Source organism: Ostrinia furnacalis, unplaced genomic scaffold (assembly GCF_004193835.3).
Source record: "Ostrinia furnacalis isolate ACB-3 unplaced genomic scaffold, ASM419383v2 OfSCF3663, whole genome shotgun sequence".
In the NCBI taxonomy this organism is placed as follows: domain Eukaryota; kingdom Metazoa; phylum Arthropoda; class Insecta; order Lepidoptera; family Crambidae; genus Ostrinia; species Ostrinia furnacalis.
Genome location: NW_021133902.1, coordinates 616,628 through 637,617, shown reverse-complemented (window position 1 = coordinate 637,617; position 20,990 = coordinate 616,628). Strand labels below are relative to the sequence as shown.

The following is a 20,990-nucleotide window of genomic DNA, read 5'->3' as shown; positions in this document are numbered from 1 at the left end:
ACAAAACTACCGTTTATAGTTGTAGTTACCGTTAAAGTTAAGGTGGTACAACTGGGGCTAAGATAGGGTAAGTATTAGAACAAACCCAAAGTGCACTCAGAAAGTGCACTCACTTCACATATTATTATTAGTGTACTATAGTAAGATAGGCACATAATATTAGTCTGCATAGTAGGTATGTAGTACTATCATTTAATTTGTCTTGCAATCCTTTAAAAGAACGCGCCTGTAAATGTATACCTATAATTTAATTAAACCTGGTATTGTACACTAGTTTATTGGACAACATAAACCCCGCAACAACGCTTGCAACTTGAACATTAAAACCCTAACAAAGCGCACGAATTCCAAAGAATTCTCAGTGTTGCTCTTGTAGACAATATTCCGACGATAAAAACCGGTTTAAAAGAAAAACTGTTAAAGGAATCAGCGAAATCCTAACAATAAACAGAAAGGAAACGTCTTAAGAGATATTTATCGGTAAAATATTCTCCCGCAAAGCAGTGCCAGGGTGGGAGCTCATAAAATGGGAAAGAAAGAACGGATTTACACGGGTACGATTTTAACAAGTACAAAGTTACAAGTAGGAAGATGGTAACAAGTAAGAATTTTGTAACAAGTAATATTGTAAAAATGGTAAGCTATAGTTACTAGTAGATTAGAAAAGGACTCAACACTCTTCCCGTAAGAAGCAAAGAGATTTTAAGGGACAAATACGAACATCATATTTATCTCTTAATCCCTTTACCTATTGACTTTGCCTGATGACGGCACTCTCGAATCTATTTTGTTGTTTGGACAACTATCGTCAATATTTCAGCAGCCACAGGACGCCCACTGCTGAAAATAAGCCTACCCCAATGATTTCCAGATTGGCAGCGATTGATAGCGGCCTGCATCCAGCGCCTTTAAGAGGTCATCTCTTCACCTTGTACATAATACATCTTGAGCTGCGCTTGCTGAACTTTACTGCCCCATACCGTCAGTTCATGTTCAGCGACCAGCCCATTACCACTTAAGTATCCCTAAGCCTACGTCAGTGTCAGTCAGGTCTCATGCCTAGAAACGCACTAAAGCTTCAACCACACCAACGCGTGCAGCTCGCCACGCCGGCGCGATCATAGGCCAATGACAGGTCGCGCGACCCATGACAGTCCTCGCGACCTGTCATTAGCCTACGATCGAATTTTAGCATCGCTGTCGTGTCGCACCATGTAAACCCCATAAAGATGCGCTTTTGTTTCGCCGACAAGCCAGCATGTACCGTGGGACTTTACATAATGAGATGGCTCCGCGAACAGTTACAAGCAAAGGGTTTATGGGTATTTGATAAGGGACCCCGTCACCAATAATGGCGGTTTGCATGCAAATTTTTGGAATGTGTGCCGATTTGGTACGTAATATGCTGAAGTTAAATTGATTATACAGGAAAGGGTAGATCATAAATGTTTATTTCATGAAAGACTCAGTTGCGATCGGGAGTTTCTGGTTTTGAATGGGTATTTTATATACATTTGTACATCGTAGGAACACAGTGCTAAAACCATTAAGTAGGTATTAGATAGGAAGTTTTGTCACAAAGGTTTATTTTACAATGAAATCATCTAATAATAAATAGAATAGAAATAAAACAACTTTACTACTACTAATGTTAATGATGTATCAAGGGAAAAGATCAAGCTTATACTTGATTTTGGCATTTCGTTTGAATATCATTTTATATTAGCAAAGATTAAAGCTCATAAGCGCACTGATGAATGTTAGAAACGGGACTATTCTTACCTCTCGTTCCCACCACTGCAACTCCTGTGTAGCCAGAATCTGCAGCTTGACCGCCATAAAAACCCAACCAATGAAGGTCAAGTTTGTCCCGGGGGAAAGTTAAACTNGTTAAACTGTCATTGGACCCGCAACGAAATTAATCAGAAGTACATAGGAGGAGTTCGAAATTAAGGTTCTACTTTTCAGAAAATACTCAATACTCAATACTCAAATCTTTATTGCATTTCACATAAATATAAGCAAATAAAAGTGACTTCATTTCAACTGTGAAACATACCGTCGAGTATTTCATACCAATAATAATTTAAAGTGAGCAATATTTTCGTGAGCCTTTGAAGAGCCAAATGAAATTGTATAAATTACTAAAAATAGCAAACATAAAGGCTTGCAGTACAACTTTTGCTACTTAGTATTTACCTTTAGTTAAACTTAGTTAAAGTAACTTTATATGAATGAGAATAGTAAGACTTAACTCATTTCAAATTAGATTTTAAGCCGAATTACTGTTCAGAATTGACGGGGGAGTTGATATTTGTAATTAATTTGTATAAAATTACCAAGTTTTGTATTAGATTCGCTTGTGTTTCGTCTTGGCAAGTTTCTAGACTGATCTGATGGAAGATCTAAAGTGTCATTGCTTCGAAGCTGATTGAATTCTATTCGTTTATTACTTAATGCTGAAGAAAATACCTACAAGCAAAATATGTTACTTAATGATTAGTGGATCAGAAGACGTAGCGTGGGCAAGCCTCCAACTAGGTGGACTGACGATCTGGTGAAGGTCGCGGGAAAAACCTGGATCCAAACAGCACAGGACTGGTTATGGAAATCCTTGGGGGAGGCCTTTGTCCAGCAGTGGACGTCATTTGCCTGAAACGAAAGATCGATGTAGGCAAGTCTCACGGAAATCCTTTATTCAGCAACGAACGTCAATTGGCTAAAATTAACGAATGAAAGAACGATCAAATGCATGGTCGAAAAAAGAATCATGTATCAAAAGAAAGTACCAAAAATGTTCCACCACTGCTTGTTCATTATTTTCTAATGTGAACTTCATTCACAAAACTCCACAGAATGCCAGTCCGAATTGCTACACGAGCTCCCTCTATCCGAAACAATGCTGAACAAGTCCAGTTACTGCATCCGCATTCCGTATTGTTTGCAGTTACGGCATTTTTAAAATGGGTGTGCTCTTTTACTTGTTTAGGGTTCTGTACAGGTATCTTAGGTACCTTATTTGTCTTGTTCTTTTTTAAAAAAAATAGGAGGCTCTTAATTAATTCAGTTGTATGTTCTTATTGTTTGTTAAATTACTTCATGAAAAATAATATAATTGTATTTTTTTAGTTGAAAAGATATGGCCTGAAACTGGCCCCGATTAAATTTTATCAAAACCGGTTTATCAGTTCAGCTTATGAACCAAAATAAGTACTTTAAAAATATTCATCCAAGTAAACTGAGGTGTGGATTTTGCTTTCTAGGACTTTTCACTAACGTTTATGTTCACTAGAATGGTTCCATAAGTGTGGTATTTATATTATGACAACCATGATAGATATTCTGGAGTAGTTGCCTGCCTGTCAAATAACTAATTCATAAGTTATATTGCTGTATTTTTTCTGTAATGCAAACTAACACTAATAAATTATTGTCCCATTTTACTACGGTCCCATAAAAGAAGATGCGCATAGAAACGTCTTTTAACTCTTAGCATTATGAAAGTACGTTTATAACTCTAGTAATTTAAATTCTTTCCAGTTTTAATTAAAGGATGTTGTTCCATGAAAAATGACTTCTGGTATTTATAAGGTTGGTATAACAAACGAAAAAATTTAGCTGTTTATAATTTTATAGCTGTATGTGAGCAAAAAATTATGCACAGAAAATAATATTCAGTTTCATTAAAAACGCTACCTTTCATTGCTTCTAGCTTGAAAATGTTTTACTTTAGCAGGAAGGTGATAATGAATTCACGTATTTTTCTTTTATTTTTCTACTAGCTTTCCGCCCGCGGCTTCGCCCGCGTGGAATTTTGTCTGTCACAGAAAAACTTTATCGCGCGCGTCCCTGTTACAAAAACCGGAATAAAAACTATCCTATGTCCTTTTCCGGGACTCAAACTATCTCTATGTCAAATTTCATCAAAATCGGTTCAGTGGTTTAGGCGTGAAAGAGAGACAGAGTTACTTTCGCATTTATAATATTAGTATAGATTTTGTGCTATTCAAAACACGTATAAAGCGCTACTACAACAGTCTTCACTTTTATTCTTAGTAGAAGATTATTATAACATTCTTCACTGTTGAGGATGTGTGTGTACAGTTACAACTTTTAACTAAGTAAGTATTAACAACACTTTTACCCTCACTTACACGTATCATTATTTAGCAAAACAAACTGTCTTATTTACAGACGGCACTAAATTAACAATTTGAAACAAACTCAATGTTGATAAGCCGCCATGTTATGAAAGTACGAATCCGCATTCATGAAATGGATCTCTAATTGTTTCTTTTTATTCGCGGGTTACGACAAAATGAAATCAATTTCAGCATTCGACATTGAAACGTTCAACTAAAATTGGGCTTTCTCCTCAAAAAATTAAGATCCCTTTTGCATTTTCACCGAAACCAACTTGAAAATGCGTTTCGTTTGAAATGATTTAAACCCTGATTTTTCAAGTGTAAAGTTTAATAATGTTCTGCCGTAAGTACATCGGTGGGCTAAATGGAATTTTAAATAGAAATCGTTTTGCTCTTCGGATTATTTTCACTGACTTTCTTTATTTCCTGAGTGCCTTAAAGGATTGTGGAGCTGAATTTCTTTTAAAGACACAGCTGGCTGCAAAAACACAATTGGGGGAGTAAAAAGTTAAAATAGAAGCCATTGTTTTAGCTTACTAAAGGGAAAAAAACAGTTATGGACAATATAAGATGTAGTTGCTGAGCAAAAGCGAACATAAAAGTTTTATCGTAAAAGGTCAGGCAATCAAAATGCATTTTTTTTAAGATTTTACGGAAACACTAGCCTTGAACTAAGCAAAGCTTACGCGCTTAATTACCTAAGATAATAAAAAAAACATTAAACTCTTGTCATTGTCCCCAGTGGTGTTCGAACCCGTAACCGCATTTGGCGTTGAGTCCGGTTGGCAAACCTTTATCCCTTAAAACCCAGGTGTCCATTAAAATCATTCAATTATAAATTCCTTGAGGTTATTTCATTATTAATACCATCATTTTTTGTTATTATTGGTCCATCATCAAAATTCTACTGTATTCATACCAGTAAATTAACGTTTTAAAACATATCTCAAGTCAAAATAACGTGATATTCAGTAATAAGCAAATGATAGCTTTAGGCTCACACAAGTTTTGCATAACAATTAATATGAGCCAAAAGTTAATATTCAGACCGCGTTCTAACCTAAAATCTTTTAGGAGGACCTTCAGCCGAGTTTTTACATAAAAATGTACCTACGTAAAATTTAGGTACACCAGAGTTCGAAAGAAAGTTTAAATGGTGTTGCGGAACACCCAATTGGTCTGCTATAATAGCAACAACTTTAATAGCGCAGACTACAAAAGTTACATAAAAATATAGGTAACTATACAGATATTTTTATGCAGAACAAGGCAGGCATTTGACCGCAATCGCAAGATGCAGTTTAGGATCTGCCCTATTCACTCTCGCCTTGAAAAGGTCCGGATTATAGTGTTCTGGAAAGACAGCTACAGGCAGCGAATTCCAGTCCTTAGTTGTTCGCATTATAAAAGTTCAAAAGAAAGTTTAAAAGGTGTTGCGGAACACCCAATTGGTCCGCTATAATAGCGACAACTATAATAGCGAAGGCTATAATAGCGAAAGCGATAACCAAAAATAGCAATAGCACCTCTCAAAAAGCTATTACTTGGACGTCGGCGCTGCAATTCGCGGCCATTCTGCTGTGAAAATCGCCAGCCAGTTTACAATAAATCCACAGAACAGTACTACTGTAACTCGAAGATGGATCCAAGTGACTTTTTTTTAAATAGATTTAAGTCCGCCTGCCAATCTTCCACTACTAAAGCCCGGCCTTATATAATTACGCGCGAGCGATAAGGATGGGTAGCTTGGGGTCATTGGACAAAATTCTAACGTGCTATTAGACTAAAGCATCTTACCTTAGTCTGTCGCCATAACAACAAGGTTAACAGCATCTCACTTCTACTTATTGGGCCTGATCATTACTTCCCATCAGGTTAGATGCAGGCCTAGATCTTCCTCGTTTTGGTTAAAAAATGTCCAAGACCTGGAACTTTAACTTTCTGTGGCACACCAGGATCTACAATTACAGCTTGACCGACAATAAAAGTCAAGGTCAAGTTTATTCCTTCATATTACTAGTATATTGATATTTATAAAAGCAAAAGCTCTCCTCCCCTTGCCTCTGAAAAATTTGAGAAGGTCGTGTTCCTCCAATAAAGAAAAAATACCTGGTGATGATGATGATTTTGTAATTGCAATAAAGTAGACCGACGCTTTGACTTAATGTTGACTTCTTGCGAGTAAAGTTAAGATCTTTTGTTTCATTATCCAGAAACCTTAGTAGTATCTAGTGACTGTTAGCATCTACAGCACCTAGTTCCGGCGATTGCTGATTTTCGAAATTGCACCGTGACGCCGACAATAACTGACATTGTGTTTTCAATTTGTAAAGCAATGTTTTCGCTTGATATTTTGGCGAGTATTGTAGCAATAGTAATGGGGAGATATTGGGCAGCCATTTTTGCTTTAATTTTACAGCCTCTGTGGTCTAGTGGTGAGACAAACTTTTCAAAGGTCTTTTCCCAGTTTGATATCCAGTGGTAAAACTAAGAAATCTGTTTGTGGTCACAAAATTGCAGAACCTGACATATCAAATCTAATTAGATCATTTATTTATGCAAGAAGGATCCCAAAGAGCACTCTTAATATGAGCCAGTGTTATAACTATTGTTTTACGTGAATTATCATCAGTGTGCCTACCATGAGTTTACGTTAGGTGAGCTCGCTAGCGAATACGTCAAAAAATTCTATGAAGATTTTATTTCTTGAAAGTAGCCGCTAGGGGCGCTGTACAATATGTCATACATATAAATGTCATTTTTTTACGCAGTCGCTAGCGAGCACACCTAACGTAAACTCATGGTAGGCACACAGGTCATTTAGTCTCGACGACACGAAAGCGACTCTCTCTAATTTACCAAAGCTTGGTCCCCATGTTGACCAGATTTAGTAGCAAGTAGGTACCTTTTACCTGGATTGTTTCGGCAAATTCCTCTGATGCTCAACTATCCTGTGACGTAATCCCGTCTGTCCAGTGTCCTGTCCCCAACTTCACACGCCATCTGCTTTAGCTTTGTTTACCGAGCAATTTCGCTGGAACTGCAATTAAACACGCTGCACGTTGTCTGTTTCGACGTTTGCTAGAATTGCAGCGAAATCAAATCATTCATTGTCACAAAACACTGGCAGGTTAAGTGGAAGAGAACATATTCGTAGCTCTCTCGTACGCAATAGATAGGTCCCTTTGTTCACTGACATTAAGGCTGAGTTGCGCCGTCCTATATAACCGTAACAATGATAACTGGTACTTTTTGCATGCAGTTTGACCAATTTTAGACGTTCGTAAAGTAAGATGGTGCATCTCAGGCCAACTTAGTTCTATACTATGTATAGTACCAGAGAAAATGGGAAAAAAGAATACCTACCTACCTACATAATATTATACCTACCTACTATTATAGTAGCGGCCATAACAATAGTTCAAATTACAGAATGGAACAGTCACTTACGATCAATATAAAAAACCTTAAGTACACAATGTCATAAGGCAATTTGTTGTCTGGCCAGTGTCGTGTGACCAAACTTCGCACGCCATCTGGTTTCGGTCAGCGTTGTTTTGCGATTTCGCGGGAAATGTAATTAAGGGCGCCTGTTGTCTGGAGCTCTGTTGCGTTTGGACTTGGAATTGCAGTGAAATTATGCTATCATTGTCATGGGAATATCGCTTTATTAGGCTCCTATTGTTTAGCGTGTTTGCTGTAAAAGCTGTCGGTTATGAACGCCATTCGTATTTAAAATAGCTTATTCATAAAATAACAATATGAATTTGCTATTTTTTTTTAATAATGATGTCTTCGTACTACTTTTAAAACCTATATTTGGAAGAAACTGAAATCGAGTGTCTTATAGAAATAACAAAAGTTGTACTATTCCCATGGCATATCGTAGTTTTATTGATTTTACCGAGAAACTGGCTGTCCACCAAACTTTCCAAGGAATGTGAGTGTTTTGTTACATATTTAAAATTAAAGTTAGTGACATTAGTTAAATGTTAGGATAGCAAAGCTGTGGATTCAATTCCCGTCTGAATCAGTCGATTTTTGGCCTTATTACAAAAATTTAACCGCGCGCTGAACACTTTTTTAAATTGAAGATTTATGGAAATCTTTTTAAACCAGTGTCTAACACGCGTTTAACTATTTGTAATAAGGTTAAATATTTGTTATGTTTAATAAATAAGACCACATAGAGCCGATTTTGTGTGTGTTTTATTTGTGTGACATGAAAAGTCACCATCGAATACAGACAATACCTAAACTCAATTGATTCATTACAATTCACCACACTAACTCCGTGCTCAACAATAAATCAAAACAGAGCAAAGGTCCCGGACTACGGGAAAAGTTTGCGGAGCGCCACTATCCCGGGAATCCGGTCTTCCGGAATGTATGTAATTCCGCACCATCCTAATTTCGGTGGCGAACTCTGATTGTACCGGATTATCCAACGTTGGAATGAACCGGATCCAATTGCTTGGTAAAAAACCCGGTAAATTTTAGCCGATTTTAAATGTAGAGTTCCGTAGAATTTTTGTGGTTTGTTGAAATTGTTGAAATATAAAATTCAAAATGATTGCAAGATTTTTTTATGTATACCTAATTAATATTGACTGTGGACATTAGTTGTCGAATTTATGTAATACAACAACTAGTTTTACTAAATCATGACCTCCATCAAACATTTACTTTTAATTACTTACCAACTTTTTAGGTACCCGTTGTTCACTACCGGTCGTGATTTTAGTATCTTGACCCAACTGCAAAAAATTGTATGAAACATCACACAAGTAAACGATATTATTATTTCATTAAAAAAATTATGTTTAAGTTCTATTGTCACAATAGTTTTTGTGGCAAATTGCAGTTTAATTGATAAGTTCAAATCTTAACCCAATTTCAAACTGTTCAAATCCTATTCCAATTCTTAATAATAATTTACGCGGTAAATGCAATAAACAGGCAACTCCAAAGTGTTCTACTCGTAATATCGGAAGTTTTTTAATTCCCCCAAAGGATCTCCAAAACCAGCCACACCAGAACGGATTACCAGCGGATTCACATCACGTGTTGTGTTTGATTCTGGAGCTGCACGGCGTTGGGAGTTATTGAATCCTCTGCCCGGTTTAAAGTCGCTTTGTTCGAGGATATACAGTCATAGACTTTACATTTCGTTGCAAAATTGTGTCTATTACAACTCTATAAGATACCACAGTGTTATTGTAACTTATTTGTAACAGTGTATTGTAGCTACGATAGCTTCACCGTTCGTGAAGGGGTCGGACTGGCCAACTCGTCATGCGAGGAACGCGGGTTCGAACCCCGCTGACGCTTGACTATTGTGGTGAGCTCACTCGTGACACAAGCATTTTAGCTGAGTACGAGAGGCTAATAATTTGCGCAAAAAAGAACAAATTAACTACTATAAATAATCTTTTTTCTATGGTTTGGGCAATAAAATATCCTTTGAATTAAAAATACTTCAGGTGATCTATCATCATCATCAACATCTCAGCCATAGGACGTCCACTGCTGAACATAGGCCTCCCCAATGCTTTCCATGTTGCCCCGTTGGTAGCGGCCTGCGTCCAGCGCCTTCCTTTATGATGTCGTCGGTCCACCTTGTGGGTGGACGTCCCACGCTGCGTTTTTCGGTACGCGGCCTTGCTGCCCTTTGCTTGCTTGTATAGATCACTTTAATAAAGTGTTAAATTTTTTTAAAAACATCATAAGGGATGAGTTTGCCAGACTTTTTTATACCTCGTAACGCAGTGTCACTATCTAAATCTGCTTTGTAAAAAAAGTAAAAAAAATGTACTGAAAATGAAAAATTTCATTCATATTTAACTGAAATTTCATTGAAAATTATTTACTTTATTATGAGACTAACATAGATACTTGTAGAATAATTTTGAGAACGAATTTAAAGGGGTAAATTAAAGTGATCACATTATTTCCTTAAAATCCTTTATTCATCTATCATTATAATTAGTTTTTACATTCCATACAATTTTACAAAAAAAATGGTGTTCACACATACCTATAATAAATGTAAAAACAAAGAACTACGCGGTTGTTGAACAACCTTCCAACTTGATATACATATACGTACATAGGTCATACAATTTTGTATATAATTTAAATTTGGCTTGCCGAACGTCCTAATCTCATTACTTATACAAAAAGGTTAGTTATAATTAATTACTTATCGGTAATTAAATTGCAGTTGGCCACTTTTCGAAAGAAAGTAGACTCGTTTTATTTGGTCAACCAAAAGACTCGTTAATGATATTTTAATTTCAAGAGAAGGTAAGTAATAAAATCAGTGAAATATCCTCCATATGTATATGTAATTTCTTTTTTCTACACTTTTGAAGATAACTTGAAACCATTGAAATACACATTAATATAAGATCATAAACTAAAGAAAAACGAGTGACCATTCTGCCATATGTTTTCATCTAAATTTCATTTCACGTCTTTGTTTTCAGCTTGTTTTACATAACTTTCAAAATGCATTAGTTAAACTTTGGCACTTAACACGAAATCATAAAAAAAATACTTATAGTATTCATATCTATGGCTGAATTTACTATGTTTCAAACACAGCATAATCAGTACCTAAAAAATCATCATCATCATCATTTCAGTCACAGGACGTCCACTGCTGAACATTGGTCTCCCCCAACGATTACCATATCGCCCGGTTGGTAGCGGCCTGCATCCAGCGCCTTCCTGCTACCTTTATGCCTTTTTTATTCCAATCTCAATCCGACAAAAAATCATTAATTTGAAAAAAAAATAGTACAAAATGTATTCAAATTAATAATTACATTTACAATAATTACATTATTCTACATTAATGTCGTTAATCTAAGGTTCAAAAACCGATTAAGTATATCTTCCTAAGGGTTCCTTACGTTAATTACCTAATTAAAATAATTAACAAATATGGTCAGTCATTTCATTACTTATTAGTTCATTTTGTTTCATATGTGATGTTATGTAACACTCTGTCTATCCTATTTTCTACAAACTTCATCAAATGCATACATAATAATATAGTAAATAAATATCGTAAAAGTTACCAAAATCATATTGTCTACTAACCAAATAATTTTTAAGTACATTATTAACAATTAATTAAGAATACCAACTTCATTTTAACACTGGAAACCCAATTAATTTTTAATTAGCAATAGTATTTGATTTCTCTTTCTTGAAATGAACAAAATTAGTCAATTAAGTTGGCGAATAAGTAATGTCGCACTGTATTTCCTTTGCTATTTGATAACTCTGAAAAATAATTCGTCTAAGTACTGATTGTTTAAATTAATTAACTTTGAGCATTTTACTTATCGTTACTAAAATATATGAATTACCAAAATATATAAAAGATAATAACAAATATAATTATCCGATTATACTCGTACTGAACAATAAACACTCAAACCAACTTGTACTTATCTTGACCCTACCCTGAAAATGATTTTTCAGCGCCAAATAAACTATGAACGAAGTCTTTTTCTACAGATAATAGTGTGAGACTTATGGAATGTATAGGTAAAGTTAGGAAACGTGTGGAGTCTTTGGCTAGTCCTATTTTAATTACATCGGAGTCAATCGCTCTGGTTCCTTTTCTTCTCTGAGTGTGTAAACTGACCGCCTGATTGCACCTCCATCACACCTGGTTACAGATACATGATGGAGTACTTCCGGCAATGACTCTCCTTCAGAATTCATCATGGTATCGTCAGTCAAGTTCCCACTATCGTCCCGTCAAGACCGATGCAGGAATTCCGACGTCAACACCTTCTGAGTATTCGACTTCAACACCTTCTCATGATGCCTCAAGCGGTGGACTATCTCATCGTGCAGCACGTTGAAGCACATGGCAGTCAAAGCCAGACCGGTCATGATGTAAATTGAGCAAAACCAAACCGTGCCAGTCGACGCGCCGTTCTTCTGGGTAGCTCCTGGCGCCAGATGCCCAAAGCCAATGGTACTCAGGCTCATGAAGCAGAAGTACACCCCATCAATAGGACTCCACCCTTCCAACTGGTACAGAACCAGAGCACCAAAGAAAATGTACGTGAATATTGCTGCAAGGCAAAGGGATACAGGTGCTAGGATCGAGAACCCACGAAGAGACACCTTTGAATCCGTGTCGGTGCAGCTCAAAGAGTCACAGTCTCGTAGAAAACTTAGACCTTGAGTTTTGTCTTTTATTGAATTTGTGCTGACGCTGTGCGCTTGTGATGCGGATATAATTGTCCCTGATGGGGACCGAACGTAGTAAGGTTCTTGAAGTTGCAATGTCTGAGTTCTGTAGTCGTCTTGTCTTCTTACTTTCTCTTTTCTTTCTTTGCTCGCCATAGTTCGCTCATCGAGACAGCAGTACCCGCACTTGGTGCAGAGACAGCAGCATAATGCTCTGCTGAACACGCTTCTTGCTAGACGTGATAGTAATGCTCCGACGACAGATAGATATAGAAGAGTGAGAGGTATACCTATGACTGCGTAGCCGATTGTGACTGCTTTCCCCAAAGCGGTTTTCGGAGCTACGCTCCCGTAACCTGTGAAAAAAATTTGTTAAAATATTGTGATATCAAATTATCATACAGCATTGAATAAAAACTAAGTAGACCGACGATCTGGTGAAGGTTCTGTGAAGTATTTGAATGCGGGTAGAGCAGGACCGGTGTTGTGGAAATTCTTGTGGTAGACCATTGACATCAGACCAGCAGTGGACATCATTTAGCTGAAGGAACGAATAAACTATTGTTTATCTAGATTGATAGTTACCTATTGTAGTTAACACAGTAAGTGAGTAGAGGAATGCTTTAGCAAAGTTCCATTCGTAGTCGTCTACCACCAGAGCCGGAGCTACCTCCAAAGCTCTGGCGCCTCCGTACTGCGCCGACACATCAGCAGCGACCCTGGCCACCAGCTTTTCTTGAAACCTCGCTATTTCTTGAGCAGCGAGTCTCGTCCAATTCTCCTTATACAAAATATTCAATGACACAGTTATTTCCCAAATGCTTTCCACAGTTTGCGACCTCAGTTCAGCGCTGGCTTGAGTCAAACTGCCATTGAGTTTTGAGATCGGAATCTTCGGATTGTCATTGGCTTGGTATGACGTCGTCGCCAGTGTCTTCTGATGCATTTTAGCTGCGCTACCTTCGATAGCGAGAAATACGAAAGCACCCAGTAAAGTATACGCAAGGAGAAGAACGAATATGCCCAGATTGGTGACACATCCCGCTATGATAGTTTTCTTTTTGCTCTTTTTAGTTTTGACGCACAAGCAGCAAGTGGTTATGACTTCGTCATCCAATTTGTAGTCGCTCTTCCCATTTTTCTTGTACTTGCCGTTGACATGGATTTTTTTCTTGTTTTTGTCCATGTTAGCTTTCATAAATTCAATTGGTGATACATGTTCTTGGTATTACTTTTCGTTCGGGAGCATTTGGTTGAAGAGCGTCATCTGCAAAAGAAAAAGAAGATTAGTGGATCCGATGCTCGGAGGATAAATACGGCGCCATGTTTGTTTTCTGCGTATTTTCCCAAATTCAGCAGACTAAAATAAAATGGCTTTACTAGTAAAAGGCGGGCCGATGAAGGGATAAGGGCCAAATAGAGAACGTATTGTATTAGCATACGATAATATACTTTGAGAATCTCAAGTTCTTTCTAATATTTGTTAGGTAAAGAAAGTCGTCTTGTGAGTTTTCGTCACTAAGTAATTTATAATAATAGGTTCAGTCAATATTGTGTGGCCATAATAGCTTTTATTTATTACTTCGTGACATAAAAGACTTCGATAATAAGTCAAAGCTAATGTTGTTGATTTTATTGTATTGTATTTTGAAACTGTAATGGATTGAAAAATGATTAGAAAAATGCGATGTTTTATGGTGAATCAATATAATTCTGAAGCAAGTACATTTTAGGAATCAAATATATTTAGCTAAGTAAATAAATATTGCTTTATTACTAGATAGTTAATTTTAAAGACAGACACAACTTGATGTTTTAATTGTTTAACTAGGCGTGTAAACAAGCTCTCACAATTCGTATACAAATAATGTAAAAAAAAAAGTTTATTTTTGGTGACTCTCCTCAGAATTGAACTCGAGTCTACATCAAAATAACTATTAAACCGCACTGAGGCAAAGTTCCTTTAACATTAAACAACAAAGTTGCTCCGTTGAATCTATCGAGCCAGAATTTATTCCACGTTATCACAGTCCTTCCAGTACATTTAGTAGAGCACTAAACAATTACTAAGTACCTATTGTAAACGAAACGTGATAATAAATAAGCTTAATGAGGTTTTACTGGACGTAAAACCTGTAAGTACCTATACAATTTTCTTCTTGTATTAGGGTAGCTCGTAGATGCTGATTTACTCTTTTGAAATTAATAAACGAGGTCGAAATAAGTCAATATTTAGGCTGGCTTGCACCACCTAAGTTTGATCGTAACTATAACGATAACCGGTGTTTTTTTATGGAGTTTGATAGATTTTTTACGTTTGTCAAAGTTAAAGTAAGGTGGTGCAACCCAGCCTTAGTTGCAAAAAAGAAACAAAAGAATTTAATAAATGAGCTTTTTAAAGCCAAATTAACTTCAAACTAAAATGTGCAACTTACTCATTGACTAAAACTATTATTAAAGAAGCTAAAGTTTATTTATTTTTATAAAGAAAGTTTTGTACGAAGAACAGCAAGTAAATGACAAGAGCGGCACTCTAAAGTGCCTTCCATTTGAATCCGACTGTACCAGACCGAAACATATCCGAACAGATGAAGAGCTCTTAGCATTTCTGCCAACGTTGCGGTGTCCTCAGTCCAATTCTATCGTTAAACCCATCAGAATATGTATCCGATCCGTTTGAGATATCCCACAAATACCACACTATGCTATTGCACCCATTCAAACCGTCCCATCTGAATTTCAACCCTAATCCAAAGACGTGGCAGTTGAAATTGAAATGTGCTGACATAATCACATTCAGTGGTCAGATGTCAAGCGGTTGGACTTGAGACCTTGTTTCTATGACTATAAAGTGCGGATTTGCATGTAGTCAGGAAGTGCATCTATTGGTGATACCGCAAAAGAGATAATTGTGGTTGCCTCTATTAATTTAGGTTTCAATGGATTTCGCTGGTGATTGGACTAAGCGGTAAGAACGAATTCAGGGGTGTGGTCAATTGCAATTCTACTTTAATAGCTTTGTGGTTAGAATGGGAATGATTTAACAAAGGTAGACTGGTTAAAGATATATTCATAGTATGTGACATGCCTAAAATGTGCGACATTTGTTTAGTACACACTACACGTCCGAGACTTTTCGCAGTTTCTTTTTTATTTTAACTTTAGGGCGGAGCAGCGAAATAATGTCTAGGGCAGCGGTTCCCGAAAGGTGGTCCGCGGAACCCTGGGGTTCCGTGGAAAGGCCGCAAGGGTTCCGTAAAAAATAAATTATCCCACGTTTCGTGACCGACGTTGTTCGCTCGCACCGACTTGTTTATGCACAAAGGAGGGACAGGGCGTGCGGGCGGAGTAGTAGGGGAGTTCCGCTAGGAAAAGTACAATCAATAAGGGTTCCTTGCCAAAAAAAATTGAGAAACATCTAGCTCTATGATACAACGGGACTATTCCCACCTCTCGTTCCCACCGCTGCAACTCCTATATAGCCAGGATTTACAGCTTGACTGCCAATAAAAATCCAACCAGTGAAGGTCAAGTTTGTCCTCAGGGAAAGTTAAACTGTCATTGGACCCACAACGAAATTAATCAGAATCAGATACAGAGAAGCGAAAGGTCGTGGGTTCGATGTACTTCGATTTTTTAAATTATTTAAACACTTGCATTCCGCCCGCGGCTTCGCCCGCCTGGAATTTTGTCTGTCACAGAAAAACTTTATAGCGCGCGTCCCACACAAACAAATAGGGATGTTTCAAATACCGGGATAAAAACTATCCTATGTCCTTTCCCGAGACGCAAACTATCTCTATGCCAAATTTCATCAAAATCGGTTCAGTGGTTTAGGCGTGAAAGCAAGACAGACAGACAGAGTTACTTTCGTATTTATAATTGTATAGATTTAGATACAGAAAGCCCTAGATTAAAGTGTCCCCCCGAGTCATATTTAATAAAGACAAACAGCTAGGGCTGTCTAAAGATAAAAGTTTTAGGTACTTTTCTCAATACGCTATACGTCTACAACATTTTAAAATATTGTCATCCTAACTGAATTTTCAATAAATCGAATCTTTTTTCAACGATATCTCCGACTCTACAGATTAAAATCTAAATCCACAAACTGGAAAATCCCAAATACTTTCTGCTTCGGAAATCTAAAACATTATCCGTCTAAAGTGAACCCATTCTTAAATCTCCAATGAATAAAAGATACTTTAGCCACTCCCATAACTTTTGCTTGGTTGAAACAATTTAGGGTTCCTTAGGCTGATATTCCACCTGGAAAACTTAAGAGGTGTCCACTAATAGAAATGTATGTCAAGTGGCAATATTGTATACAAATAAGGCTGAATAAGGCTAGGTTGCACCATCTTACTTTAAATTTTGACAAACGTCAAAAATCTGTCAAACTCGATATACATATAAAACGCCGCGCCGGTTATCATTAATTATAGTTACGGTCAAAGTTAGGTGGTGCAATGAGTTGCCTTACATTAATGTCGTTATATTTTACCTAAGTTAAATCAATATAAACGTAGTAGTAGGTAAATTGATATCAACAAAACAACATACATCACTGGGTAAAATCGTGATATAATGCTGATAGGACACGTGAAGCTAGCCTGTACCCCGTACACGAATAACTCTTAATCAAAATTGCTTTGGCAAATGAACACGAAATGAATTTTGGTACACAAACCGTGCCTCAATGAGAACAATATTTATTCGTGCTCAGGGTAGAGATAGAGCCATTTTAGACTTTTAGACGCCTATAGTTGACCAAAAAGTTTGCAACCTGGTTTGTGAACTAGGTTGTTATAGGTACTCGTAATATTCATGCATGACAGAACATAAAAAATAGGCTTCAAAATATATTAGTCATTAGTAAGTTACCTACATAGTAAAATTAGTTCCACAGGGACAGCACTTAGCGCTACAAAAGTTTAAATTATGTTGATCATAATTCCAGACTCTATTAAAGTTATTTTATATGTCTATTTGAGACGTAATTAAGTCACGAGCTCATCAACATCTACAAAATAAACTTTAAAAATCCAGTTAGTCACTTGCTAAGTTAGTTCAATGATTAATAGATGTAATAGCATTATTTATATGCCGATGGACAGACGATCTTAAAAAGATAGCCGGTAATGACTATTTATTATTAACTTGTCAAATATTTTTTAAGTATTGTTGTAGGTTAACGCCCGTATTTAAAAACGATGCTTGCTTAAGTGAAGCAGCAAATCGAACGCACAGCGTCGAATAGAGCTCTGTGATTGGTTCGTGTGTCACCCTGTGCGTCCACGCGCGCTGTGAGATCTCATAGTAATGTTTGTGAATACGGGGGAAGTGTATTGTCGATGATACTGAATAAACATTAATTTCTTCTTTCTTAACAATAGAAAATGAAAAAAAAAATGTATTATTTGCTTTTGCAAGACTTACATCATGCAGTAGACTGCATTAAGTACGAGTATAAATGAAATTAATGTTATTCTTTAATAAAAAACCATTACTTAATTAATATACCCAACACCCACTTTGGCAAATTGAAGCTTTAAAGAATTAATCCTAACGGTTAAACACAGTACAAAATGTAAGCCCTTAAAACTTAAATGTTTATTGTTAACGAAAAGTTTTTAATGCGTAAGTCGAGTTTTTAATATTCTCTCAAGTCAAATTGCAAAACTTGTTGGTAATAAAGGTTGATGGTACAACAGACTTCATCTTAATGGTTTTAACCAACATGACAACACAATGGATCTTACTGCGAATGGTGTAAAAGGTTTATACATACGAATACACCCTGTATAAGCGTGGGTAGAACAATTGGGGCGTCATATCTCGCTCACACTATGCTTTGTCGCGCTGTATACAGTTCTGTAGACAGAACTAAAAACAGTTACTAGTATCTGTATACTACACAGTACTAAATAGGGCAGAACAAAGCGTAGCTTCTGAAACTACGAGATATAATGAAAATCGACATAAATAGCATCGCATAAAGGTCATATTAAGTAGCAGACTTGTCGCTTTTCGAGCGCCAACCGCTAGGCGAGGCGTTTACGTTACGGTGCGGACAAAATTAAATGTGCTTTGCAGGAGAATTAATTCTCATACGAATCGAAGTTATAAAAGTATCTAAGAAGATCAAAAATATAAATTCCCAGATCAGTTATTTTTATATTCAACAATAAAATTTCCATGTAAAGTTACATGACATCAACGCACAAACAAAAGCAATAAAAGTTTCACGTCTGGGTTCCTTACAAATACATTTCAATATTATTGTAACTTTAAAACAAAACCGCATAAAATGCCAGTAAAACCGGTTGTGCGTTACGAAAAACGGTAAATCTAAGACCTATCGCATATCCGTATATCCGTATATCTAAAGTTTACCGCAAGTTCGTGTGTCTGTTTTTAGTCGGAACTTTACGAAACTAATCGCCAAGTTTCGGATACATTCGCTGAAGTTGTGATATTAGAGCGTGTTATGGGACATGGGATGTTACACTTGATTTTTTAGGTGTTAACATTAAATAAGCATGAAACAAACGTGTTCAACAAATCTTCTGTTTGCATGTTAAGAGATTTTCATTCATTTAAAATGGTTAAAACTTTGCACAAGGAATTATTTGGGTATAGAGCTACATTAGGTCCACAGATCGGAATACTTGGATGCTCGAAACATTGAATTTTTGGATAGAATCAGTTTATTCTGTAACCTATTATTGATACCGTTTGATAGAGCTTGTGAAGCATTTTCAGGATCAGTAACCATTTTTTGATATCTCTTCGTTTCCACCCTGTATAGCCAGACCTCCTATCCTAATCGGTGGACTGATCATCTAGTTAGTCTTAGACTAAGTTGCACCATCTTAATTAAACTTTGACAAACGTCAAAAATCTGTCAATCTCCATACAAATACCACCAGTTATAGTTATAGTTACGGTCAAAGTTAGGTGGTGCAACTCAGCCTTGGTGTCAGTCTCAGAAAGACCAGCAATGAACGCCCTTTAATTATTAAGAACGAGTGTTAATAATTGAACTTTAAAATTATTTTTTGAAAAATTACTTCACTTTACCCATATCTTATTGATCAGATTATATCAATTTATTCTATTCTTAGCATTATTTACAGAGAAAACAATAACAAACCACCAGGTAATGTTAGCCACAAAGGGCTCTGGATTTTTTCGCCTCAGGGTTATTTGAACTTCTCTAGGGTCTTGGTTCCGCGTAAATATGTACGAGTACTTTAGTGTTTTTATATTGATGCCATTGCGAGAGGCTTTTGTTACGGTTTCAAGAAATAAAACGTATTTTTATACGAGGAGGTGCTAAAGATGTAGTTGTTTTCTTAATCATAACAAAACTTGTTGAGGTAATTTCAACACTTTTTATTATTATTTTGATTTATGGATTTTTAATAATGAAAATAAAAACAACTTTTAACAACTTTCATTTATCAAAATAAGGCAATAAGTTGGGACATTAATAAGCAGCATTGTTGGTACATTTTCTACCTTATCCTTCACTTTATTGTAATATATTAACCAATCACTTGACCTGTGGTTGGCTGATAGAAAATGCCACCCGGCATTAAGTCCCCCAATGTAGTGTAAAAAAAAAATCACACCGTTATTTCTCAGAGGACTAGTATTATAGTATTTGTAATTAAGAGCAAAATGACGATTTGTAAGAACTATTTATTAGTCTAAACAAATAAAGAAATTTTGACTTTGACTTTGACTGTGTCAGAGGTAAAACGTCACAAAACATTCCGAATAAACTCATATTCCGTTTTCCGGATATAACTCCTATATTCTTTACGGACCTACGGGCTCCACAAATTCCGTTCGATAGAAAATAACAATTCTCCTAATACCCACCTACTAAAATTTTATTATCAATTCTGAATTTATGCGCACGGATCTCAATCGGGTTCTGTAACACCACAGACAAAATGAATGCAGTAAGACAAGTTTAATTCAGTATTTCTTCGTAACCCTTCTGAAGGTGTTGAAGAAAACTAGGAGATTTTTACCCAATATACATAGTAGATGTTTAAAAAGACGGTTATAACCTTGGCACTTGTCCCTTTAGTTTCCCATGCTAAATTATCTTAATAATTATCTTTTTTTTAAAGTAAACTACGCATAGTTATGAACTCCTACTCCACTTCCTTTTTAGTCAAACTATTTACATACCACCATAGATTGCACCTACACATAACATCAGTGTGATTGCAGTAAAATACTTATCTTTTCAGTTTACAAAATATTAAAGAAAAATAACCTACTGCATCCAAAACTCAGCTGTGGCATCACGCAGGGTAATGAAATAACTCATTTAAATTGGAATAGAGATTTCAATGGTGGAACATTAGGAGAGGGAGGGGGGTTAAAACGCGGTAATATTGGATTATATCACTGATTTATGCAAAATCTTTATCGGATTCGGCACCTGAAATTGAATTTTCGTATCGTCACATTACCTACATTAGTTCAAACCGGTGGCGGGTTGATTTTTTGGGATCGGTTTTTATCGAAGATGTTACGGTGTTTGATTTATGAAGCCATTAAACTTGTGTCTAAGACATTAACGTGGTAAGTATTCAATTTATTCGA

The 20,990-nt window shown here is 36.4% G+C and overlaps 1 protein-coding gene across 1 annotated transcript in view; it reads right to left on the bottom strand.

Annotated features, from left to right (window-relative positions):
• Positions 1-10,102: 10,102 nt before the first annotated feature.
• The window catches only part of LOC114358096 (potassium channel subfamily K member 18), a 29,789-nt gene continuing 18,901 nt past the window's right edge, over positions 10,103-20,990 (bottom strand). The window contains exons 2-3 of the mRNA XM_028311972.1: positions 12,948-13,629; positions 10,103-12,718 (exon numbers count right to left, since the gene is read on the bottom strand). Coding sequence (XP_028167773.1) covers positions 11,922-12,718; positions 12,948-13,560 — 1,410 coding nt within the window. The 5' untranslated portion in view covers positions 13,561-13,629 and the 3' untranslated portion in view covers positions 10,103-11,921. The remainder of the gene's footprint in view (positions 12,719-12,947; positions 13,630-20,990) is intronic.